General features: G+C 37.9%; 2 protein-coding genes across 2 annotated transcripts in view; both read right to left on the bottom strand.

The window, feature by feature from the left end:
• The window catches only part of LOC123504990 (calmodulin-binding transcription activator 1-like), a 697,746-nt gene extending 688,872 nt beyond the window's left edge, over positions 1 to 8,874 (bottom strand). Inside the window, exon 1 of the mRNA XM_045255981.1 lies at positions 8,590 to 8,874. The gene's annotated coding sequence lies outside the window, so the exon portion shown is untranslated. The remainder of the gene's footprint in view (positions 1 to 8,589) is intronic.
• Positions 8,875 to 20,175: 11,301 nt separating this feature from the next.
• On the bottom strand, positions 20,176 to 25,191 carry LOC123504989 (E3 ubiquitin-protein ligase RNF113A-like). The gene is made up of 5 exons (XM_045255979.1): positions 24,488 to 25,191; positions 22,304 to 22,442; positions 21,886 to 22,021; positions 21,492 to 21,708; positions 20,176 to 20,696 (listed from the first exon to the last, which is right to left on the bottom strand). Exons 1-5 carry the CDS (start codon positions 24,576 to 24,578, stop codon positions 20,365 to 20,367), a joined length of 915 nt encoding a protein of 304 aa, XP_045111914.1. The 5' UTR covers positions 24,579 to 25,191; the 3' UTR covers positions 20,176 to 20,364.
• Between the last annotated feature and the right edge of the window lie 1,807 nt (positions 25,192 to 26,998).

Raw genomic sequence — 26,998 nt, 5'->3', positions numbered from 1 at the left:
TTCCTTCTTTTCTTTTAGTCTTGATTCTATTAAAACTTTTTTTCATTCTCTTCCTATTCCTACTCGATCTCTCTCTCCTCCTCTGCCCGTAACTCTCCCTAACTCTCTAACCCTCGCAAAGTAAAACGCTTGCCAATAACCAGAGACTGCTGTTATCAAGATACAGGGAACTACAGCGGACTCTTTAATTTTCAAACCCTGACTCAGCTGACACACGCTGCCTCACTCACTTGGCCGCCCGGTAATGTGTTCTCCTCCTCCTCCTCCTCCTCCTCCTCCTCCTCTTCCTAACTAATATACTCATAAAGTGTCCGATTTACTAACTTAGCACACCGTCACTTTTCCAAAAGGATAAAATAAAGAAAATAATAAAAGGAAATTAAAAGTAATGTCTTCGTCCTTAAATTTTTGTTAACCTTTCTTCGTGATTATTTTTATTATAACAAAGGATAAATAAAAAAAGAAAAGTAATATTACATTTATCAATCTTTTTTCCCTTGTGATTTTTTTATCCCTTCCTTTTTTTTATGATAAGCATTTATGCTAAAATAAAAAAAATTAAAAAAAGATGCACAGACAAAAGATCTTAATATCCCTAATTTCATCTTATCAACTTTATTCTATTGTGATTGTTTTTGTTTTTGTTTTTTTCAATATTGCATTATTACTTTTTTTTTTTTTCCTTTCTTTCCCTTCTTTAGGTGCGCATGCTAGGCTGCTGGCGTGACGTCAGTGAGGATGGGTAACTAACACAGGCAACCACCAAACAACAGTGTTTGCCTACGTCAAGTCTTCAAATTATCCCCATGGCTTTCATTGAACCGTGTCATTGTTTATAGCTACGTACGTATATGTCGAGAAATAAAAATGCAGCCGGCAGCATGTGATGAAAATTTCAACGAAGCACTAAAAAACATGATCTACGTCCATGCCAATAACAGAGCCATGCATGCTAAAAAGTAGGAAGACTTGCATGAAAGTTTTCTGCCAAATCTAAATACCAAGTAACTGCAAAATTTACTAGTGCAAAGGAGTGTTTTCGCCGGGCCAAGGTTAACCGTAACACCAAGGCTCGGCACCATTAAGCCAGGAGTGCTGTAAGGTTACTAGGAAGCCCTGCGCTTTGTACCCTGGCCGTGACTTCCGCGCCGCCCCACCGCGCATCGCCGCTCTGGAGAAAACGGCTGTGCTTTGGCGAGGCTTACGAGAGTTGATCAAGATTAGTGCCGTGACACACCTACTAATGGAGTGCAATTGTACTGCTTGCGTTTGTCTTACTTTTATGTTTCGTGTACATGACGGTGTGTGTGTGTGTGTGTGTGTGTGTGTGTGTGTGTGTGTGTGTGTGTGTGTGTGGCGATACTCATTTACTCGGCACCCATAATTGGTTCTTCGTACTCCCGTGCGATGGAATGGTGTTCTTCCAAATCCGTCTTCATAGCCGTGTCCAAGAATAATATCTGCACAAACACCAAATTACTAAGATAGAGAATGCACGCAATGCCACCTCAAGCCTATGCCATTAACTAGAACCAGGAAAATACAATAAAGTATAAGGCTTGCTGCTTCCACGTGTATGCAGATTCAAAACAAGAACAGATACCAGAACAAAATTATGGATGGAGCGAGTAAGTGCCACACTCATTAAAGGTAAATGCATTAAGACAAATAGGTGGGGAGGTATCGAGCTGCCGTGAACACTAACTGCAGCCTCGTGTCCACGGCTCCCAAAATGCCTCAAGTCACAAAACCACTAGTGCAAACTCCCGCCAAAAGCTTCGCATAATCTCGGAATAAAAAACGCAGTACATTTTCGGAAAGCTTCACATAATTATACACGAAGAGTAAAGTATTTTCATGCCGGACTTTCGTGAGCGGAGAAAGGAATTTTGAACTCAAGAAAAAACGCTAAATTTAAAAAAAAAAACTACTAACTGTACCAGCCAAGTGAATGATGCTCGACAAGAAAACGAGAAAGTAAATGAACAATTTGTGAGTCAGGATGTAGTATTCAAATTTTCTCAAGGAAAAGAAAAACCTACTTATACAAGCACAGAAAATATAGACCAGTAAATGAAAGAGTGCCACTCTGTAAGAAATGGACATATCTGGCGCCAAATTATTACAAGGATGACATAAGAAGAAAAAAGGATCAAATAATTTCTAACGGGGACGGCGGCATGAACATGACACACACATACACACACACACACACACGAGGTTCAGGACAGAAACATGCTCACTCGCTAACTTTTAGACACCATATTACATACCTACATAAGAATTACGACCGTGCTGGCTAACCGTGAGTGCAAGAACAATCAATGAATACGTCAGTTACGAATAAGAGGAATCAAACTTTACGAGGACCCGAATGCTGGAAGATAAAAGGTCACCAAATAGAGGCAAATGAGAAAGTGTCTATAAGTGGCATGGTCCTCTACAGCAAATGGAAATTATTATGAAAGAAAATATACGAGGGTGGAGTGCTGATGGTGGTGGGAGACATGAAGGAAGAAAATTATGTCATATGGCGAATAGTAGCTTAAAGGAACGAACTACTATGGAATTAGAGGTGTGGTGTAATGGTGTTGAAAAAAAAAAGATAGAAGAAAAAAGATCAATGCTTGAGAGAGAGAGAGAGAGAGAGAGAGAGAGAGAGAGAGAGAGAGAGAGAGAGAGAGAGAGAGAGAGAGAGAGAGACCCCTGACCTTTAAATTAGCATAAGGTGACATGGGCTGTGAAATTATGGAGGTCAGAGTTATAGGCTGATAAATTATAGTTCTAAATCTGTCCCCCTTTGATCAAGACTCTCAATTCATCAGGACTTGACCAACCACCACCACCCTCCTTAATGCAGGGAATAGAAGAAATGGAACAGAAGTGATGGTGGTGGTGCTGGTGATATACAGCAAATCACCATCTTGGATTATAATAAAATCGTTAGCATTATCTTGACATGAGTATCTACAATGACTTATAAATTGCTAATATCTAACAAGACCTAATAAGAAACAACTGAACCTCAGCAATAAACACTTCAAGGAAAATCAAAGAATAAACAAATAAATACCACTAACAATAATAATAATAACAATAATAATAATAATAATAATAATAATAATAATAATAATAATAATAATAACAATAACAATAACAATAACAACAAATTGATAATGCCCTATTAGTTTCTTGCAGTCTCCTCTATGTTTTCAGATTCAATGTTCAACGACCTATATCATTCAACAACAATGCTTTTGCTTCCCATATATAGTTGGTATGGTTTATTCCTCCCTCATGTTCTCCCTACACTTAATTCCAAACTCTATCTTTCTACCTCACAAGTTATCTCTCCCTTAAGCCTACTCTCTCAATCTGACTTTCATATGCTCTTTTATTTTCTCACCCCCTACCCTTTCCTTTTAAACATCTAAACCACCTCAGAGTGCTTTGATTTACCCAGTCAATCATCTCTCTAAAAAAACTACATCCCTTGCTCTTTCACATGTACCACTCTCATATGCATTCCTATTCTGCCAAGCCATACCACACACATTTCAACATTCAGAAAAATTCCAATCAACTCTTTATATAGCCTGTCAAAATACATGAATGCCAATAAAAATGTGCTACCTTCTGCAAGGTAATACTTTTAAAGCAAATCTGGTACGTACAACATAACTGCTCTGTTTCTATAGCCTGCCTGTTCCTTACTACCCTGCCTCCTTTCAGCCATTCAGTGCAAAATTTTTGCATATACCTCAGGACAAATATTCACATAGCTACATAATACTGACCACATTTACATTCTTTCCCCACTTACTGGAATATTAATATCCTGCATACCTATGGTACTAAAATACTCAATAACTACATACTGTCTGTTCCCTTATAAACAGATCATATACCTTTGCATCCTTTCCATACTATATTAGCTCTTTAAAAATGTATTTCATCCATTGCACAATCTTTTTACCAATATTCCATTTCAAATATCAGTATTGCATTGCTTGGTAATAATTCTTGGGCTTGTATCCTCCCTTCCATTTTTCCCTCCATGTTTCAAACAAAAATCATAATAGCAGATCTATGTTTATCTATTCATATACCAGGCAGGCAATCACACAAATGACTCAGACAATGCACTGCACTCTCATTCACATATTATTCACACAATTACCCCCCTCTCATCAAAAATACTCCTTAAAATGAGCCTTGATCGCTGATGTGACACTAAACACTAACTTTCACTCATCTGCCCATTTTTACCCTACTAACCTTACACATGTTTCACTGTTACTGTAACTTTCCCTTCTTCAACCTAGTCATATGAATTGCGAACAACTTTTTTTTTCTTTACTTTCTTTTTAGCAAATTTAACTCATTCCTTATCCTCCTTTACCGTCACTATTCTCAAGAAACAACACACTCATATAACAGTGGCAGGAGGTCTTATCTCTCAACTGACCTAGATAGTCCTTGCTTTCTCTGTCTTTGTCAAACATCTCACATATTTCCTCTGCATGCCATTCTACCATTTTCTGTCATACAATTATATTTTTTCTATTTTGCTTCTGGTGCTTTCTTTTCAGGTTATTTTTCTAGGTTAATTTTTGTTTTTTTTACCAGATCTGACAACTTTGTACATGTTATAGACAATATTTCTTTCATCACCCACTGTCCTTTCTACCACTTCATCAAGTCTGAAATTTCCATAACAAACTTCTCACTTGAACTCCATTTAACTGACCATCTATATATAGTGCAAATATTTAAAAATAATAATGATGCCTAATATGTTGGTTGTTTACCATTACGTCTTATATTTTTGTACAGTACTGGGTAAGAAATCTATATTGCATAAATAGAATACATGTTTTCTTATTAAAAATGTTAAAAAACACTTTCATTACATATCCATAGTTGTTTTAATTACTGTTGTCATATTCTACAAAATATTACGCACAAAATTTTATGTCAGATACTTCGTGCACATACAATTTCATCAAATCTTTCTGATGTTTATAAAGTTCTTAATGTAGTACGTATACATACTTATCCCTATTCAGATTTCATTCAGCCAAGAGATTTACTGTACTTTGTGACATTGTTACTTGAAGCAACTGTACATCCTAATTGCTTGGCCAAAGTTATTATACAGGGTGGTCTTCCTAACTGTAAGGAACAACAGTTGACATGCATTAATGGCTTACTTTCTATTTTCTTTAATGACTTACGAAAAAGGGTAAATAAGTACTGTAATATACTATATATACATATAAAGCCACAATGTGCCACTCTCTAACACTAACATTTTAGATAAAGCCACATCATCATTTCCTGTAACAGACAATGACTACTTTCTTTACTAAAGTTAAACCATCACAAAGCTATGAAGGCAATTCTAAATATTTTCAGCTAAAAATAAGACTGCCCACTCACCAACTCAAATGTTAAAAGATGACACCACCATCTCCTTGCTTCTGACACACACACACACACACACACACACACACACACACACACACACACACACACACACACACACACACATTACAACATATGCCTCCACAATTGCCTTTCAAGCATTTTAAGTGTAAATATGATGCTGAAACATGTGCACCAGCTCTGAATTTTTGTAACATTACATATCACACTGGATAAATATTTACAAAAGTTCCCAGATGCAATTTATAAAGCAATTTGTGATTATAACATCCAATAGACAATTTTGCTATCTATTTCTAATGCGTTCTCTTTCCTACTTCATTTATTGAAGACTAAGCTTTTTTTGTCAAAAAAACTTAACAATCATAAAAATACAATAACTAAAGAATTGTGAAATCCTCCAAAAATTGATAACTAATCATACAATGTGTCATCACCACTCTAACCACAACCATTTTAAAATTCTCATGAGTAATGTAGTCTATTGCTCTGACTCTTATTCAGCTTGTCATCTTCCAACCAGTCATGGGTGGGTAATCACTAGCTTCTTAGGGATCAGAAGATTAGATGTGGCAGGAGTGATCACCATATTGCGTAATACTGTGGGCAAATAGCATAGGCTTAACTGTACCCTACTTACAAAAGGTATGCAGAAAGACATTTGCAATGACAATGTGATTGTCACTCATCATGTGTTCTCATTTGTCTTAGTCACTATACAGCACATGTAGGTCCGTGGAGAATTATGTATCCAATATGTTCACTGCCATGTAAACAGTGAAAATAAAGTAGAGTATGAGCGTTAAGTTTGAATATTGTTCTAATAATGTGTAATGTTTTGAATACAGGTATGTAGATGGAGGGTTATCAAAAGACAAGTGGCACTGTGCTGTGAGTACACTCATATTTTCAAGAGTTGGCTCAATGTTAAACTTGGTAGCAGTCATGTGAGTAAACCAGTAATGTGTTGGTGGCACAGATACATTAGTACTAATACATGTACTTAGATAATATTTTACCACAACAGATCCATATGATGAACCACCTCCTATTTTCACTCATTTACTCTAAAACTCTCTACTTGCTCTTGCTTTTCTCTGATCCTGCAATCTAAACTATCTTGAGAGGAATATCAATAATTCTACAAGTAGCTACCTTTTTCAAAACTATATATTTTTTTGTTCTTCTGGTAAATCACATTCACATGTAAAAAGGAAACAATGATGAAGGTGACAATGACATAAATGATAACAGTAATGGAAAACAAAAAGATCATCAAAGTTAATATGAAGTTCTATAGGATAAGATGAAAGTAGTATATGTAATGAATGAAAAGATTCTTAATATAACTAAAGAAACATATATCAACACTAACACATGCACTAGTACCAATGTAAAGAAGAGGGTGAAACAAATGTGTAGCTATGGATCAACAATTCACACATGGATGAAATTATTTGATAATTCAAAGCAAATGTTGGAGGAATTGAAAATATGCCCACATACGATGTTATGTGGAGCCATTATGAAATTTGATTTGCACAGTATAAGCATAAAAATGGAGATTTCCAGAAATCAGAAATTGCTCACATTTAGCATAGTCTGAAAGCATTAAAAGCAGATGATATATTGAAACACTATGTAATGGTTTCTTGTAAGGAAAAGACTAACCCTGAGCATGTTTAGTGAAATTAATGTTGGTTTTGTTACATATCAAAGAAGAAGTGAGGGGAGATGAAAGCAAGAGATATTTCTAAGTAATGTACATGTTCTTTAAAAGCATGATGAAAGAAAAGATATGAGAAGCATCATCTTCAAATATAAATACATAAAATAAGCATATGTAACAATCTCTAAAATCAACATATATTTACACTCATATAGAGTTAATAACTGTAGCAAGGAATTATGAAAGCATGCATGTAAGCAGATGAAAGAATGAACATGTCATATCAGGCTCAGGGAATCAATATTAGAGTGAACTGACGAAATAAATCTTGCCAGGAGGAAAAAAACAGTATAACAGGTTATAAGATGAGACAAATGCTGCGAGACTTACAAGAAGGCCTCTTACAACATGAAATGCCAAGGTGTTCAAATAAGCCGTCAAGGAGAGCAGATATACAAGAAGACAGAGGGTGTAAAGACAGTAACTGCTAGGGCAAGGAGAGACTCGCCTGCATGACCACTCACTTGAGAGAGTTCCAAATGCAAACAATAAATGTCCAAATCATTACTACCAATATTGTTACTTAATTCCAAACAAAGGGCATTGCTAACATTCTGACAATGCAATAGCAAGTACTGGTTACTTTCTATTACTACCTCATAATGATGCATCCTACACTATAATTTATAGACTAGGTTAAGAATTCATATACTTGAGCTGGGTCAGGACATCAGTATTATATATGGCTTCCTTTTAAATATGCATCTTACGAGTCAACTCTTGCCCTACGAATCTGTTGTTTAGAAACAGAATTTAATAAAGGCTAAAGAGCCAAGATCCCAGAGGTTCATCCACTAAAGTAGCAAGACCTCAAAGGAAGTCATGAAAAAAAGTAACCCAAGTTGTGAATAATCACCTACTATTGACCAGTAATATCCTCTTAATATATTATCTATTTTATAGCTATTTAAGGTGATGCATGAGTGTATTTATGTCATGTTAGTGTTCAACTGGATTAGTTTTATTTGTCATTATTGAACCACTTAGTAGCTAGTTGTTTGCAAGTACGTGTGAAATTGTTAGGTAACGCAGCATTAAATGATGGGGAATTTCAATCCCTTATCAAGATAAGTAGTAGCTGTACTAGTGTTAAGGGAGAACCTGTTTGTTTAGTATTATCAAAGCTTATCTATTTACACACAATGTACACAGTACTCTTCAGGCACACCATCATATTGAAAAAAGATAAAAATCAAGACTAACCTTAAAAAATAATAAAACATGTTGAAAATGAGTTCATGGTCTATTTAAAACTACTGTCAACAAACCTTAGAGGTAAATATGGCTGAAACTTGATAACTATAAACAAGCAGCTGTTCCTCTATCCAGCGCACGGGTTGTATCGAATATGCACCCTGTCTTCCAATAAACAAGACCTACAAGTGGGAAAACACAGCAATATGCAAACTTGCCTCGACTGGTGGCCGCCGAAAATTCGGGCAGCGGAATGGTGGTGGCCTGATCCCTCTCCTCACTCCCTCTTCCCTGGGGCCTCTAGCTAATATGCCAGTGCTTATATGGTCTTTCAACACACCCAACCACTTGAGGAAAATTTAGTATCCCATTGATGATAGTCTCGAAGTATTCACAATGTTGTTAATACTATAATGGTCTTCGATCCTCACTGAACTTCCTTCAAAACATGGACTGGATGTCAGGGTGGGGAATGCCTCGCCTCGCGCTGATCACACTGGGCTATATTTGGAATTCTATAAACACTATCGTTTTATTGATAACAATATACCTGACTTTTCTATGACAGTTCTTAGCTATGAGGATATCAGCAGAGATGTTGCCCTATATTTAAGTTAGGTGTCGTCTGCCACTCATAGCAGACGAAGCATAGCAGAGCGGGAACTATAAAACAGAATAAGTAGGTAGGTAAAATTTACATTCTTTTTTTTTTTTTTTGTAAAGCATTAACAATACGCTATCAAAGTGGCATTTCCTATAAAAAAAAATTAAAGAAACATAAGTAATTTATCAATTACATCACAGATAACTAGGAGTTAACCTCCAAACGCTCCAAAAGTCCTGTTAAAAAGGCGTAGAAATACCAAATATTTCATCTGTTGGATGTTGTACGGTAGATTGGTATAAAACAGACTTTGATGTGAGATTTAACATTTAGAAAAATAAGGTAATGGTTATGAATAGGTCAGGTGATGAGATAAATTCAGTGTGGAGACTGGGAGAGAATGAAGTGCAACAGATTAAAAAATATAAGTATCTAACTAGGAATATGGATGAGTCCAAATGGCTGTGTGAAGGTGAAGAGTGAAAAGATAAGCACTATAACTATAACCTCTAGCTTGTCTAAAGTTTTTAATCTATCTTCAATAGGAAGATTCTTAAACATCTCTCACTTCACAATCTTCTATCTGATAGCCAGTATGGCTTCTAAGGTCGCTCTACTGGTGATCTGGCTTTCCTTAATGAGTCTTGGTCAATGGTCATCCCATGGAAGGAACTCTCCAGTAACCAGAGAGGCTCTGTCAATTTTCCTGCACGTAAATCATCAATATAGAAATTTTGCCTTTGAATCTCAAAACTAATATGGAGTCTCTTTAATGGACAATTTCACAACCAAACTTAATTAAGCTGTTCCATTTGTATATAAGGAACAAGAAGGTAGGACGCCCCATCATTGGACCACTGGAAAAGACTACGGTTGAGGTTTGTTCTTCTGCCAGAGATGTGGCTGAACAAGTTTGCTCAGGTTTTTTCATCTGTATTTTCAACAGGCACCCCTAAGTACCCTGCTTCCCATCATCTTTATGATGGAGTATTAAATGAAGTTGATTTTGACATTTCTGTTGTTACAGAGACCCTGGAGACCTTTAATATTTCATCCAGTATGGGAACCAGATAATCTTCACCCTTTTTTGCTTAAGCACTGTAGTGGCTCTCTAGCTTCTCCCATATTTTCCTTCTTTCAAAAATCTTTGCATGACGCAACCCTTCTGTCACTCTAGAAAATCTCTCTGATAGTTCCAATTTTTTAAAAAAGGTGTTCGTTCTACTCCTCCTTGACTTCTGTGCTATGCAAATGCCTTGAAAGTATAATAGTTAACTCCCTCCAGTCATATCTAGAAGAGAATAATTTGCTGTCTGCCCATCAGTTTGGTTTCAGGGCCGGCCATTCAGTAAAGGACCAGCTACTTTTTACATATAATGACATAACATCTTGGTTGAATGAAGGACATATGGTTCACTTAATCTTGTTTGATTTCTCAGAGGCCTTCGATCTTCTTAACCATGATATTCTACTGATTAAGTTATGTCAATTAGGAATTGGTGACTCTCTACTTCTCTGGTTTAATGAATTTCTTAAAGGCAGAACATTGAAAGTGGTGGTCGTGGATGAAGGAAGTTTTCCTGTCAGTGTGAGCATGGCGTCCCCAAGGCGCTCTGTTCTGGGTCCTACTTTGTTCCTTATTTACATAAATTTTATTATTTCTGACTTCTCTTACAAGTACAAAATTTTTGCTGATGATTTAAAAATATACCTACAAATTAATATTTCTACTTCTTACTCCGCACAGAACTTGCCTTCCATTCAGAGACATAGAGCTCCTTGTATTCAGAGCTGAATCATGGGACTTAGGTTAAATACTGACAAAACTGTTGCTATTAAGGACCTGCTTATTACATGAATGGCTACCGAGTTCAGTTCATAGACTCAACATCAGATCTGGGATTGTTGGTTGGTTCTATTCTGAAATTCCATCCGCAAAAATCCGCAATATTGCCAATAAGGCATCTGGTATCACCTCAAACCTCCTTAAGAGTACCGCAAACCGAGACTCCTCATTTATGCTTTTTCTTTACGTTACACATATTCGTCCAGTACCTGAATTCTCTTCGGTGGTTGGCACGCAGGTTATGAGGGAGACCTTTCATTGTTGGAAGGGGTCCAGCGCCGGTGGTCAAGACAAGTTATTGGTTATAACGATATGAATTTTAGCAGTCGTCTTTCTGCTCTGAGTTTGTATTCAGTGTGGGATAGGCTGCTCCGAGCTGAACTGAAAAAGGTGTGAAAAATATCTAATGCATTAACACCTATTGCACACACTGATTTCTTTATTCCTACGCCTGATACCAGGACTCGGGGGCCACCCTCTCAAAATATTCTATCTTCACATACATACTGACTTACGCAAAAGATTTTTCTCAGTTTAAGTCACTAGCCTCTGGAATTCTATGCCCTTCGAGGTTGTCCTGGTTCCTTCCTTATCTCAGTTTGAAATCTTCTTGCCATTCATCTGGGGTACAGTCTGTTTGAATATGAATTACTCTTTGAAAAATTTTCATAATTGCTTACAACACACATTCCACAGTATTTTGTATCGGCTCACGTCATTGTTATTATAAATATATCACTCTACTGTGGTGTGTTGGTATGTTTGGAGCTCCTTCCCAGAGCTAGGAGCTCATCCTGGTAAGACATCCTCTATTAGAGATTTCGGTGAAACTTTTGCTTTCGCGTTAGACATACCTAAACCCTTTAATAGAGTCTGGCATAAAGTTTTGGTTTCAAAACTGCCCTCTTCCAGTTTCTATCCTACTCTCTGCACCTTTATCTCAAGTTTCCTCTCCGTTCGTTCTATTGCAGCTGTGGTCGACGGCCACTTTTCTTTTAAATCTATTAACAATGATGTCTCTCAAGGTTCTGTACTGTCACTCACTCCCTTTCTATTATTCATTAATGATCTTGACCAAACTTCTTGCCCTATCCACTCCTAAGCTGATGATACCACCCTACTACATCTTTCCACGTCCTTTCAGAGACGACCAACTCTTCAGGAAGTCAACAGATCACGCAGGGACGCCACAGAACGCCTGCCTTCTGATCTTTCAAAGATCTCTGATTGGGACAGAGAAAACTTAACAGGGTTCAATGCCTCAAAAACTCAGTTCCTCCATCTATCCACTCGACACAACCTTCCAGACAAATATCCCCTCTTCTTCAATGACACTCAACTGTCTCCCTCTTCTACACTGAATATTCTCGGTCTGTTCTTTACTCATAATCTAAACTGGAAACTTCACATCACATCTCTTGCTAAAATAGCTTTTATGAAGTTGGGCGTTCTGAGAAGTTTCCGTCAGTTTTTCTCGCCTCTCCAACTGCTAACTCTGTACAAGGGCCTTATCCGTCCTTGTATGGAGTATTCTCCGCATGACTTATAAGATAGAGTGGAGTCAAAATCTTTTCGTCTTATCAACTCCCCTCCTCTGACTGACTGTCTTCGGCCTCTTTCTCACCGCCGAAATGTTGCATCTCTTACTATCTTTTATCGCTATTTTCATGCTAACTGCTCTACTGATCTTGCTAACTGCATGCCTCCCCTCCTCCCGTGGCCTCGTTGCACGTCATTTTTCTTACTCTCACTCCTATTCTGTACAACTCACTAATGCAAGAGTTAACCAGTACTCTCATACATTCATATCTTTCTCTGGTAAATTCTGGAACTTCCTGTCTGCTTTTGTATTTCCATCTTCCTACGACTTGACTTCCTTTTAAGAGGGAAGTTTCAAGACATTTATCCCAGACATTTGGCTAATTCAATTTTAGTCTTTAACAGAACTGGCAGTCCAAGTGGGTCTTTTTTTTTCAATCTTTTGTTGCTTTTGGCTAACTTCCCCTCTTGCATAAAAGAAAACAGAGCCGGTTTTTTTTTTTTTTTTTTTTTTGCGGCAGTGAGTTGCGATTTTGCAACTTTGCCGTACTATGAATTTCGAAGTCACAAAGTCGAACGTCACGCACTTTTTGAAATATTCGAACTAAGGAAAGTCGCATCGCCAATTTTCGAACGACTTTTGCCACGACTTGGAATAATATATATATATATATATATATATATATATATATATATATATATATATATATATATATATATATATAATGTTTCTCTGCCTTATAAAAGCAAATTTCAGTTATCATGCTAAAGTTTACTTTGCAATTTAGCTGAGTCACACAGGGAAAAAAGTCGCAGTGGCAAGGTCGCAAGACGTACTGTCGAAGTTGTACCTGTAGATCCGGGGACAAAGTCACAAAATCAAAGTAGCACCTGAAAAAACTAAAGTCGCTCCCAGCTCTGAAAACAAGTATGGTGAACCTGTGGGAAGGTGGACTATGAAATTAGGAAGTGTAGCAAGGATGAGAACGAGCAAGTACGAGTTTGGAAGACCGTACGACGTACGTAGTTGTTCCGAGTATTATATATGATATGGATGCGATTGCATGGAATGACAATGAACTAGAGTAACTAGAATGGCACTTAATGTACCAGGGTATGCAGCAATAGCTAGAGACGTTGAGAAGAGACACATGCCATCAGAGAGAGGCATGTAAAGGCAACGTTAAGATTCAAGGCTAGGTTAGAGCTAATGCATGATACAAGAATAATTAGGAGGGTATTTCTGTGGAACATTAGGAAAAGCAGGTGGAGGAATTAAGAAATATCAGGATGGCAGTGAAGAGTGGTTTGGATGTTTCCGCGATTTGAGAAGGGGGGAGGGTATGTTTAATTAAAGTGACAGGAGTATGATTGTTAGAAATAAAGAGGGGTAAGGAAGTGGAAAAGTGAGATAGACAAAATAGTGAAATTTATGAGACTGAGTGAACTGAAGAGTAAGATAGAACCGAAGATGGAGTACTTCGGTGTGGTATAGAGAGAAAATGAAAAATGGTAGCGGGAAGCTTGGGTGGTGATCTCTTTCGACCTAGAGCACGGTGTACGGATGTAAATGCAAGTAATAGATGGTCTTGAGTCCATCAGCACAGCGTGTGTGACATGAGAGAAGACGAGACGGTGTAGCAATGTGATGCTGGAGTGTGTGAAATATGCCAGAGACAACTGGAATGAGATGGTGCAAGCGGTACTGAGAGAACTGGGAAATACCAGGGTGGAGAAGAAAGAAAAAGTAATGAAGGGCGTTGCTGCTGGGACTGTGTGGAGAGACGAATAAAGAGGATGATTGAAGCTGTAAAGGAGTTCCTGGAGAGAATGTAACTTCAATGTGGTGTGTTATAACTTATGTAAGAATTAATAGTATGAAACATGGTGATGGTGTCTGGTCACTGTAACAAGTACAAAACACTCATACAGATGAACATCTTCAGAGCTGAGGCTTTCCAAGTCCACTATAGCTACATAAGATTCTGTGGGCAAGACTTCCTTATTTTATTGGACTGAATATATATATATATATATATATATATATATATATATATATATATATATATATATATATATATATATATATATATATATATACATATAAGTATTTGTTATGTTACGTAATGAAGGACCGTCACGAGTTTCCGGTATTTTTTTTTTTTTTTATCCCACGAATTTTGTTTGATAGTTTTCTATAATTTCTCATGAAATCTAGGGCTCGCTCTCACTAATACATAAGAAAAATAATTATTTTAGGGCTAACATATTTTTTTTTTTTTTTTACTGAATAATATATCTATCTAAATAGGATGTCTTTTGAATAAAAACTGAATTGATTTTACACTGTAGATCACTGTAGAAGTGATATATGGCAAAAATCGGGTACATAACTTGATCCAAAACCCAAAAGTGGTGAGATTGAGTACTGCTAAAGTCTATGGTTAACACAACAAATGGAGAAAAATGCACGATACTACCAAAAGAAACGTGAAATTTGCAGTACACTTTAAAGGATGGAAGTGCAGAATTATAATAAATTATGTCCAGTGTGGAACTACCTACCCGCGGAGGTACTCGGAGGTTCAAATTTTCAATGAATAATAGATTATAAGACTACTGATGATGTGCTATATACGCACATAATAACAACTGAACTTGCTTGCTCTGGTTAGGATATCAGCTCCATAATCTTGGTTCTATTAGTTTCGTACAATAAACTCTAGATGATTTTGGCCACACTTAGGTTGTTGTTCCTACTATTAACAACATTTGCAATAAGTACACTACTTGCCGCAAATTAATAATAACGCTGCAATAGGCCTGGGAATGTGCTGTCTGTCGCGTGTTTTTTTTTTTTTTGTTTTTTCCAAGGGACGCAGATGAAGTGCTGCCGGCAAAACCACTTCGGGACGGATCCGAAACACAGTCAAACCTACACCAAACATGACACACGTCAATCCGATTCATTGAAGCTTCGGAACATTGATCATTTATATGTTTGATTTTATGTACTTCCATTGTATATTCATTTTCAGGCTACACAGTCAACATTAATGGTTCAGATCAAATCGTTGTGATTGCACTCCGAAAAAAAGTCTGAGAAAACACAATTGTACATTATGAAAGCCTCAAGATTCGCCGGCTCGATCCTTTTCATCAAGTGTTTCAACTTTTCAAGGTTTTGAAACCTTAATCAACAGTTATGCAAACTAATCCCAGTTCTTTGTGAACGAGATAATCTCAAAACCAGATATTACGAACAATCAATAAGTACAGTACATCTATTTACTTTTGCGAAGAAAAACAAGTTTTCTTTCAGTGTCACTGGATTAATGTTAGTGATAACTTAACCTGAGCTAGGCAGACTTACAAATAACTCAAACCAAATACAGATAAATATTAAATCTCAATGGAATATGATTCAGCAACCTATTAAAGTATCAGGCGTTTAATACCACATGGTCTAACCCAGACAAACATCTACATACACACATCATTCACACTATCTTAGCGGAAAAGCGTAGTCGTGTGGAACACCATACTATTCCCCAGAAGTAAATTAGGAATCGCACAACTGGCTATATATAGCCTATTATGTATATTCATATATATCTATGCTTGAGAGCATATAATGATTTATCCATTCCCCTTCATTATGATTATCATTATTTTTACTATAATTGTTATCATTACCATTATTAGTAATAATATGATTGTTATTATTGATATTGTAATTTTCATTTATTGTTACAACTGCCCTCTTGTCCTCACAATCTCCACCATAACCACTGACCAGGAACTCAACCACTCACCACAGCGGCCAACCAAAAGAAATGGGACGAAGGCGGTAACTCACCTCGGATGATGAGGCATGGGTCCATTGGCTATGCAGAGATGAGGCAGCACAATCAAGCACCTTGGCACTTACCAGCTACACCATGCAATGACTTAGACACAGAGAGGCAGGGTATGAGAGGTAGGGCACAAGTTCTTACTTTACTGGTACAAAGAACAACTTCCACAGTACTGAGCATGACTACATAACATGTAACAGCAGTGGACACAGTGAGACAACTAGGATGGCAGGGAGTGGCAACAGGCGGGGTGATGGCAAGCGATGTCAGGTGTTAGTTGTACAGACACTGACAGACACGACAGCACCAACTCTCTCTTGCCTCGGATGCTAGCTGGACCTGAAACTGAGTGCAGACTGCAGCTTGCTTCTCAACTGGGGCAGAACCAGGATGGAATGACTGCAGACGGTGGGTTGGTGGCTACCTTCTTATCAGGAGTGGACCCAAGGCGGAGTGAGGACAAGTGGCTCTCATCATCCTTGTGTGTCAGCTCAGATTCTCCACTGATTTGCCCAGGTCTGGGCCAATCCTGGCCAGACCAGCCACCTTCAGTCCAACACCACATCTTGTAGGAAATGCAATATTACCAGTGTGCAGCACTGCCAATGTCTGTTTTCACTATTATTATTAATAACATTTTAATTATATATTTCTTTTGTATACTATAGTAGAATTTTGTTTTATATCCTTAAATTATATAAGATACTTTTCTTTTGCTTTGAAAGCTTGGTAAAGCTTTTTTAAATGGGCTTTTTGCTGTTATAGACAATATAGTTAATAATCATTTCTTAAATATTGCCTTACTAACAAGAACAATAAAGTGTTTCAAATGTTTCATAATGAAACCGTTCCCTATTCCACCACCTATTCTCCACCAATTCTGACCACGGCAGATGCAAGGTACTTCCTATAGAGTGCTCCACACCCAAACCAAGTTCATACATGAAAGGATCCTGCAAAGTTAACCAACATCCTATCCCAAAAATCAATTAAGCTAAACTACATTACTTTCATGCACCCACCACTATTGCTCTGCATTCAGCTTTTGTCACACAATCACCATTACTTGCTGCAGTCATTCCTCTTTCATTCAATTCAGTGCCCTTTTTACACATATCATCCAATCTTGGCAAGGCTTTCCTCTTAACTATGCATCAAACACTTTAACCTCATTATTTTCTACACTAATTTTCTATTTTCCATTCTTTCCATGTCAAAATCATTTTAAAACACTGCTCTGCTCATCAACTCAATGCTCTTACAACACTTAATTGACTGAGAGATTTTTAAACATAAGATGCTGACTATGAGTGTAAAACGGTTATATGAGGAAATACTGGTGCCCACTTTACTGTATGATGCTGAAACATGGAGCATGGGGATAGCAGAGAAAAAAACAATGTACATATGTAAGCTATTACTTGCAGCTTTGCAAAAACTTTTTTAAATCTAATAACTGGTTTTATGAAAATGAGAACAAAGAATTGATTTTATAATGCTAAGGAAATCAATGATGGAGAAGCATCTGTAAGAAAAAAATAAATAAAGCAATACCAAATAATATTACATAATAATGACATATAAAAAATCTTATGATAAATCCATACGGAGAGGTTGTAATAGGTATTGAAAGTGTACTATGTTAAATTTATTATTTATACAAAAAACATCATTTAATGCTATGGTGCAGCAACACTGGTAAAGTATAAAAATGATAATACTGATGCTGAAGGATAAACTGTTGGCATGATTGTTCAGTAAATGTTACTTGTGAACTTGTTCATTCTGATACAGGGTGGGGCAAATCAAATGCCCGAGTTTTAATAGGCTATTAGGAAAAGTAAAACAATACTTACAGAATTATTTGTTGTTTTATTTGAATCAGTATACAATGCCATTTGTGTGATCACTTTTTGAAGATGGCATCAGGAAAATGGTGGCCATCTGTAGCGATGCACTGTTGAAGGCGATGTCTGAAGTTTTCGGCTGCTCTTCGGCATATCTCAAGGGGTATTGCAGCGATTTCCTCCCGAATTCCTATCTTCAATTCTTCCAAATTGTGTGGCCGACTTCTGAACACTTTCTCCTTGAGATATCCCCACAGGAAAAAGTCACAAATGCTCAAAGGTGAGCGTGGGGGCCACTCGACATCACCCCTCCGAGAGACGAGGCGTGCCGGGAACATGTCGCTATTTGACCATTGCAACTTGAGCAGTTAAGTGTGGAAACAAATCTGGGAGACATCTGGTTCCAACAAGATGGAGCAACAGCCTACACTGCTCAAGTTGCAATGGTCAAATTGCGACAGATGTTCCCGGCACGCCTGGTCTCTCAGAGGGGTGATGTCGAGTGGCACCCACGCTCACCTGATTTGAGCATTTGCGACTTTTTCTTGTGGGGATATCTCAAGGAGAAAGTGTTCAGAAGTCGGCCACACAATTTGGAAGAATTGAAGATACGAATTCGGGAGGAAATCGCTGCAATACCCCTTGAGATGTGCCGAAGAGCAGCCGAAAACTTCAGACATCGCCTTCAACAGTGCATCGCTACAGATGGCCACCATCTTCCTGATGCCATCTTCAAAAAGTGATCACACAAATGGCATTGTATACTGATTCAAATAAAACAACAAATAATTCTGTAAGTATTGTTTTACTTTTCCTAATAGCCTATCAAAACTCGGGCATTTCATTTGCCCCACCCTGTACATCAGCTAAAACTTGGCCCCTACTCAATCTTCCTCAGTAATTCCTGGAATCAACAATTCATAATATGACTGATGACAGTGGGTGATGGGTGATACATGAAGTAATGGATGGTAATGCTCTAGGAAGCAGCTGAAGAATGATGGTTAATGATCACTGAATGGTAATAGGGAAGAAGTGTGTGACTTGTGACAATCAGTTTAGTTTCTAGAGCATCTTGGTATTCTCCTGAGGAGACCATTTACTCTCAGTATAGTGTGTACTACTATTCTAAGGGTTGGTGCCAGGAATTTTCCCTAAGGAATCTCAATATGCTCTTGCTTATACAAACCATTGTAGATTCAATTGTCTCACTTTCCCATCCTCCAGCACATTCACTGAATTACCATATTTGATGGCTCATAAGATGCACCCAGTTCTGAAAAAAAAAAAAAAAAAAAAAAAAAAAAAAAAAAGGATCTAACCTCTGAATATGAAGTGAAAGATTTCATCTCACACTTGAAGAGTCTCACATGCATTTAGATTATTATTAGATCCCAATAATTTGCATTAAAAAACTAATATTTGCTAGTAACCTACATACCAATCCTGTTGTGAGATGTAAACATGTACATACCTGCCACATAGCATCAGCAGTGACAGTGAGAGATTTTTCTTCCTTTTTATATGTTCTTTTACATGTATGCAAGATAAGAATGTTAATAGAAAGGTGCAATTTTAATTGTATGATAGTGTGTCTTACCTCAAGGAGTAATGGCAGTGAAGTTTGCTCGTGTCACCGGGTTCAGCACACGCATAACCGACCGTGTCTTTGTTTTGGTACATGTAATGCGTGATGCATGGTCACTCAGGCAAATTCTTCCTGACTGGTATCATTCTATGTGAATTACCTGTAAGTATGAGCTATTATGTATTGTTGTCATGAAAGATAGTTGAAATCAGGTATCATCATAGAGTTGTTTTGTTGTGTATTACCAATCACCACTTTATTTAAACGTGTGAAGATGTTTGGAGTTTGATTTTAGAGCCTCCATTGCCATAGACTTACCACCAACCACTGCCTCAATGTTGAACCTTGGCCTCATAGGACACAGGCTCATTTCCTGAGATTTTTTTTTTAGAAAAGATGCATCTTATGAGCCATGAAAAACAGTAGTTAGTTCTTATGTTCCACTGTATGGCCATCCTTTAGTACCTATTGTATGGTCATCCATGTGAAACTACAGTGGGTGATGAAATTCACCATTACCTGATTAATTTCACGCTTTTAATTTTCTACATAAATAGCAGCTTTTACTTATAAACTACAATCTTCCTATTCATGAACACCAATACTGTGTCTAGCTCCAGTCCACTTTTGAGTTTTACAAAAATATGAGTCAAAAATTTTAGATGCATGAAATGCATTATGTCAACAAAATCACTAATTTTAACTTCAGTTCTCAGTCACTATCATCAAGATTCCCATTTTTCAGCCTTGTCCTTAAATCTGTAGCAGGAAGGAAAATTCCTCCAGTATCCTCAGAACACACAAAACATCTTCTAGTCTTCTTAAAGTTATCTAGGGCACACTTCTCACAAAAGTAGTGTTTACACTTAGTAACAATAGGATCTTCAAAGGACTGTCTGCAGATAAAGCATTTGAAAGGGAGATGTTCATCATCACTTGGAATTTCCCAGTTTTCATCAGAATCATCACCTCCCTTGCTTGACTCCATCTCAAGTTGCCATCCCAGCTTGTAGTCTGTGCGATCATGCAGGAACTTGCAACTGTCTGTAAAAAAATAAATAAATAGATAAAAATAATTAGCATATCAACTATCACCAGAGAATAATGAATAAGTAGGATATTTAGTTTTATATTAGTGTAAGGCTTATTAAAGAACAGCAAAATGGGCCACATTCTACCACACCTCTACTTGAATTATACTACAAAATATACTTACAAGTAACATGGAGCAATTAAATGGAGACAATGCAATTCCTTAAGAGAATTGTCTGTGGTCTAGTCTGCTACTGCTTACAATAATACTTATGAAGCATGTAATTTATTCATGCCTATTGAGGAACTATTCATATCACTGTTCAGTGTCACCTCAGCCAATTCTAACTATACTGTACCATTACAAATGTTCATCCTCCTACTTATCTAAGATGAAATTTGACCACAATTGAAAATGCTTTAAGGTAAGAAATTCAACAATTAATTGATTACAGTGTAAGAGCCAAATTCTCAGTAGACATTCAGAATGTATAGCACCGTTAATTGAAGACCACTGCTAAACTACAGAATACATAATTTGCCACATTCTGCACTGGATAATTTTCTTCAAGTCAATCACAACTATGGCACTAGTACTTTAGACTATGATGATAAGTGTTATTGGTCGGTTTAACCTATGCTAAAAGTGTATTGTTTATTTTACATCTCACTGAGTTCTAATTACTATTGCACTTCACTATACAGACTGGTGACTAAAGAATGATACTAACCATCTAACCATCAAATACTGACGCATGAACATTATTACCTCAAAAAGTTCACAGAGCCTCCAGAACCATGACTCACCTCCAAAGCCACAGAAACCAGTCTCCTTATAGTCCTTGCAGAGGTCTGGTTGATAATCCCACCTGACAGTTGCACGCAGGTTGTCTGGTGCCCTCATTGGACCCTTGCGCACACCTCCACTAGCTGCATTGCCCTGGGCTGTATCTTTTTTCTCAAAGAAGTGAGCATAGTTATTCATGCCACGGTACACCTTGTCATCCTCTTTCCCTCTGGTCTCCTGTTCAAGGTGAATAACCCAAAATTAACCAAACCAAATATCATATAAAAAATGTTAGTCATATCTAGTAAAGAATGTTTTAATGTAAATATAATTTAAAATGAGGCCATGAAAAGAAATACACCAACTCCACACAACACCTGGAAAATATGGTCATGCTGAAATGTATATGCTGACCTTGTTGATTTGCAATGATCTCTCAAATACTGCCTGAGCATCTCGGTCCTTTTCTGTCTCAAACTGGATGGTAGATGTTGCACCCATGTCTCTGGGTCCCTCCCTATCCTCAGTGCGCCTAGACTTATATGCACATCTGTAAAGGAGGAAAGAACTCCATACACTATTGACCTGACAATTTATAAACAAGCCCAAGATAAACAGTAAAAAGAGAGAGTCTGGGTAAGGAAAATTGGAGGCCCTTCTATCATGGTCATGTCTTTAATGGATCTTATTAAGGAAGCATACCATTAAAGAAATATTGACTGAAGCAATTCAGCATGCAACTGCTTATTTGGAAAGTAATCCCAACATAAGTTAAGAATCTACTTAAATAAATTAAGCAGCAGAGGAGTAAAAGTAGTGAAAGAGCATTTACCTCAAGTCATCCTCACTGTCCTCACTGGAGCTGTGGTCTTCTTCTTTGGCTCTTCCTCTGTTCTTACTACGCTGAATGAGAGGGTTAGCTGAGTCTCTCTTTTTACCCTTCTTGACAACTTTTGTCTCATCCTCACTACCTAAAAATTTCAAGGTGATATTCAAATACATAAATTTTGATCACTAAGACATCAAAAATAAATAAATAAAAATAAAAAAAAACTAGTGTGATACATATGTAAACTTCTGAAGCAGCAGCAACATCTTACTTAAAATGAATAAACATCTATATTTCATCAGAACAACATAAACACATTTCCTTTTACTTTAGAATAAGTTTTTGGCTCACAAATGTTTTTCTATACCTCTTTATCCACTTCTAGTAAAGGATGATGGTGAAATCATATACCAAGGTCATTTTCTGTATCTCGTAATGTCATAGTCAAAAGGGAAAGAGAACTGAATTTCTAAAAATAATAAAGAAAGGGTGTCTATAGCTAATATCAAATCACATAATCCTTTAAAGGTGGAAGCAAAAAAACCAATGCAAGCATACAGCCTCCAGGAGCCCACCTTGGTTAGCAGGGAGGGATAATTTCCATACAAACTGATTTGACGTCACATGTAAGAAGCCCCGTTATTGGTCAACAAGGGAGGGAGGGAGAGAGGGAGGGAGAGAGGGAGGGAGAGAGGGAGACAGAGAGAGAGAGAGAGAGAGAGAGAGAGAGAGAGAGAGAGAGAGAGAGAGAGAGAGAGAGAGAGAGAGAGAGAGAGAGAGAGAGAGAGACAGAGAGAGAGAATAAATAGAGAAAGTGGGGATTAAAACAGGAGATAGAAAGAAAAATTGATAATAAATGGGGGAAATGGAAATAAAACAGGATAAATAAGAATAGCAAAGGAATAATACAAGTGATAGAAAGAAAATTGGATAATGAATAGTGGAACAGGAGGAAAGGGGAATGAAAATGATAATGAATAAGGAAATAGGAGGAAATTATAATAAAACAGGGGATAGAAAGAAAATGGATAATGGACAATGGATAAAGATAATGAATAAGGGAACAGGAGGAAATGGTAATGAGGATGATAATGAATAAGGGAATAGGAGGAAATGGTAATAAAAATATGGTAATGAATAAGGGGATAGGAGGATATAGTCATAAAAAAGCAGATAGAAAGAAAAGGGGTAATAAATAGGGAAAGAGGATAACAAATAAGGGGGGGAAAGAGGGAAGAATGAGAGTAACTACAACTTAGGGAGATAAAAGAAGCTATTCGTTATCCATTTTTCTATCTCTTGAGTTATTCCTGTCTATACTGTTTTATTTCCACTTTCTCCACTTATTCTCCATTTTTTATTTCTATCCTGTTTTAATCCCCACATCCTTTATTATCACTCTTCTCTCCCTCTCCCTTGTTGACCAAGCGTGTCTTCATATAGTGATGTCAAATCACTGGGTGGAGGAGCTGCAAAGGGGGAGCTGGGAATCAAGGAGAGCAGGAGGGACATCTACATCAAGAGAATGCCAAATATTAATTTGTGACAAAAATGATGTACACCATCAATCAATTTACTACATTTCTCACCAGAAAAAAAGAAAAATCACACCAGAGGTTCCATGGCTGGGAGAAACTGCAAATATACCAATTTTATCTGAACTTAGTGAGAGATACAATGCTTGATTTTTGTTAAATGCCACCTTCTATTCCATTTGGCCACTTTCCAATATAAACTTACATACCTCTCCAGTAAAAGCTGTCATATTTGTTGTTTATGTGACTAATGAACTAGCTAATGCAAGATTCCCTCCAAGGGAGCCTGACAATGTAAGAGGTTACAGTTATCGATTACAATAAGGCATCTTTTAGTGACAGGGCACAATCGATCAATCATGTCGAGCATACGCCGGGGGGCGCGTCGCCTCCCCTAACCTGTAGCGCCACTCTAGGCGGTCACGCCTCGCTAGTCACCGTGCAGGCACCCTTCCCATGCCAAGTAACTCCCACCAAGAGGCATCGACTTGCCGCAGCCATGAGTTCTGTGGACGTCCCCTTGGTACCATAACCAGGAAACTTTTCCTGCCATTTTGCATTGTCAGTGTAAGCAAAACGCTATCTTTTAATGGCCAGTGACACCAACAAGAGGTCAGAAAATAATGTATGCAAAAGAACCACAGCCACTCACTATTGTCACTGTCAGCAGCCCTCTTCCGCATGCCACCTGGAGGCCTGATGCTCCTCTTCTTGAACACACACGTCACACGGGACTCATCCATTGTAACAGTAAGTTTTATTCTTTTAGAAGTTTCCAAGAAGAATGTTAATACACTCCGAATATTGCCTTTCCTCTTCTTCTTCTTCTTGGGGGTTTGTTGGGGCCGTGCAGGCTGTGTGTCACAGCATCTAGTGCCCCAAAGGTGCGGTATGCAGTGGTGAGGTGCTCAAGCTATATGCAGTTGAGCTGATTTGTTTTCTGTAGGAAGGTCCTGGGTTTACCTTTCCTCGCCGTTGACAACAACATTCAATCTTGATCGAGATGATGCTCGATCTTGATCTTGATCTTAATGCTACAAGTGGCTCGGGATTGCTCCAGAGTGATCAGGCCTTTGGATCGGCTGCTCCTGTAGAGGAAAAAAAAAAAAAAAAAAAAAAAAAAAAAAAAGTAGCATTTCTCTTCGTTAATGGTCCCTACACCTCGCTCGCCACATTCTTTCCAGATACTCCTTCACAGCCTCCATCATCAAGCTACACCATCTCGTCTTCTCCCGAGTCACATATCTGGCACACTTTGCTGCGGGACTGAGACCACCTGTAGTTCCTTGCATTTACATCCATACACTGTGCCCTAGCTCTGAAGAGAAGATCACCACCCAGGCTTCCATCATACCACTTCTCATACATCGGGGCCTCTTTCACCTTGTACCATTCCAGAGTAGTCTTTCGTTCCATCCCATTCCTCCATTCATTCAGTCCCATACTCTTCACATCTCTGTCTATCTCACTCTTCCACTTCCATCTCATTTGTTTCCTGTTTTATTTTACTAATTTCCTGTTTCATTTCACTCATTGCCTGCACCAACTCAATGACCAAGTCTTTCAGTTTTTTCCCATCTGGCTCACTGCATTCCGTCATCACACTGCCTTTCACGTCTGTGTGTGTGTGTGTGTGTGTGTGTGTCACATCTGTTGCATAAGAGCAAAATTAGTCATGGTGATTGGTTCTTTTGTTTGAGCATGCAGCCACAGGCCAATAAAGAAATACTTACCTACCTGAGTGGCATGGTAAAATCTCTCATAGCCTGGTTATGAGATGCTCTTACTTTGGAGATAATATGTAGATGTGTAGGGTGAGTATATGTGTGAATGGGAAATTGGGTGAATTGTTATGTGGATGGTTAAGATTGATGGGTGAGTGAATGGGTGTTTAGGTGAGTTCAAGCATGGATGGACATTTAGATACCTGGATAGATAGATAGATTGATAGATTATTGACTGACAGTGTGAGCGATGGGTGTTGGAATGTGTGGATGAGGTCTGGATGGTGGTTTCAGTCTATGTGAGTAGATGAGTAAGTAAGTGGTTGTGTGGATAAGTATGAATGAATGAGTAGGTTGGTGGATGGATGGATGGATGCATTAATGGGTGTTTCTGATCGTGTATGGGTAGGTAATTGTTTGGATTATATGGTGGATGGTTTAGTATGTGTGGATGGGATAATGGAGGTGGGTGGGTTGGAGACAGGTGGATAAGTGGACAGGTAGGTTTATAGTTAGTGTACAGTGGCTGGATGTGTGGATGTAATTGTGGGTTGCTGGATAGGTGGGCTTATACAGATAGGTAGGTGGATAAGTGTGAGATAGTGGATAGATGTATAGTATTATGGCAGTCAGTAGGTGGATGTGAGTGGTTGAGTGTATTTTTTTTTTTTTTTTTTACGGTAAGGCCTATAGCGCCTGTAGGCACACTTGAAGAGTGTATGGGAAGCGCTGTTCAGCTTCCGCCCATTAGTGGCGCTGGCAATTTTATTTATAGTGGTACCCATATTAGGGCCCATATCACCGCCCAAGCTCATCTTGAGTGTAACCACCTAGAACCTGGGTATCATGGTGACATGTAGGTAACTTTAAACCACTCGACAAATGGCAAAGTGTTTTAAGGCTGTACGTGGTGGGATTCGAACCTACGTGTGGACATCTGCCCGATCCCACACTCACCACCTTATCCACTATGCCACCGCCTCCCTATGGATGGATGTGATTGACTAAGTAGTTGATGGGTTGGCAAACACTATATTGTTCTATGCTGATCCACATTCTGCCTTCATAAAGCTTGTAGTCTGGACCTTTGACTCTAGAGTTATTTTAGAACCAGGTGATTGGGGTATCAAGTGTCTTGAGTGCTTTGAGGTCTATTTGGACTCTGATCTGCCTAGAGGATCATCTAACTTGAGGTCTGTATGATCTGAATAGCTCTTGTCTCTACTAGATGACTGTAAACCCTTACTCCATAGCCCTGGCCTCCATGATGGTACTTCTCATTCTCATCTCTCTTCCTTTCAAGGGGTATCCATTTAGGTCTCCTTGTGTCAATCATGTTTGAATTTTTCATTCTGACCAATTAAGTTATTTTATGATTTAAAAAAATTCTAAAAAACTAAACATAATTGGGTTCAAGAGTTTCTGCTCAGGGATACTGG

This window comes from Portunus trituberculatus, chromosome 17, assembly GCF_017591435.1.
Source record: "Portunus trituberculatus isolate SZX2019 chromosome 17, ASM1759143v1, whole genome shotgun sequence".
Lineage (NCBI taxonomy): Eukaryota > Metazoa > Arthropoda > Malacostraca > Decapoda > Portunidae > Portunus > Portunus trituberculatus.
This window is presented reverse-complemented; position numbering and strand designations above follow the sequence as displayed.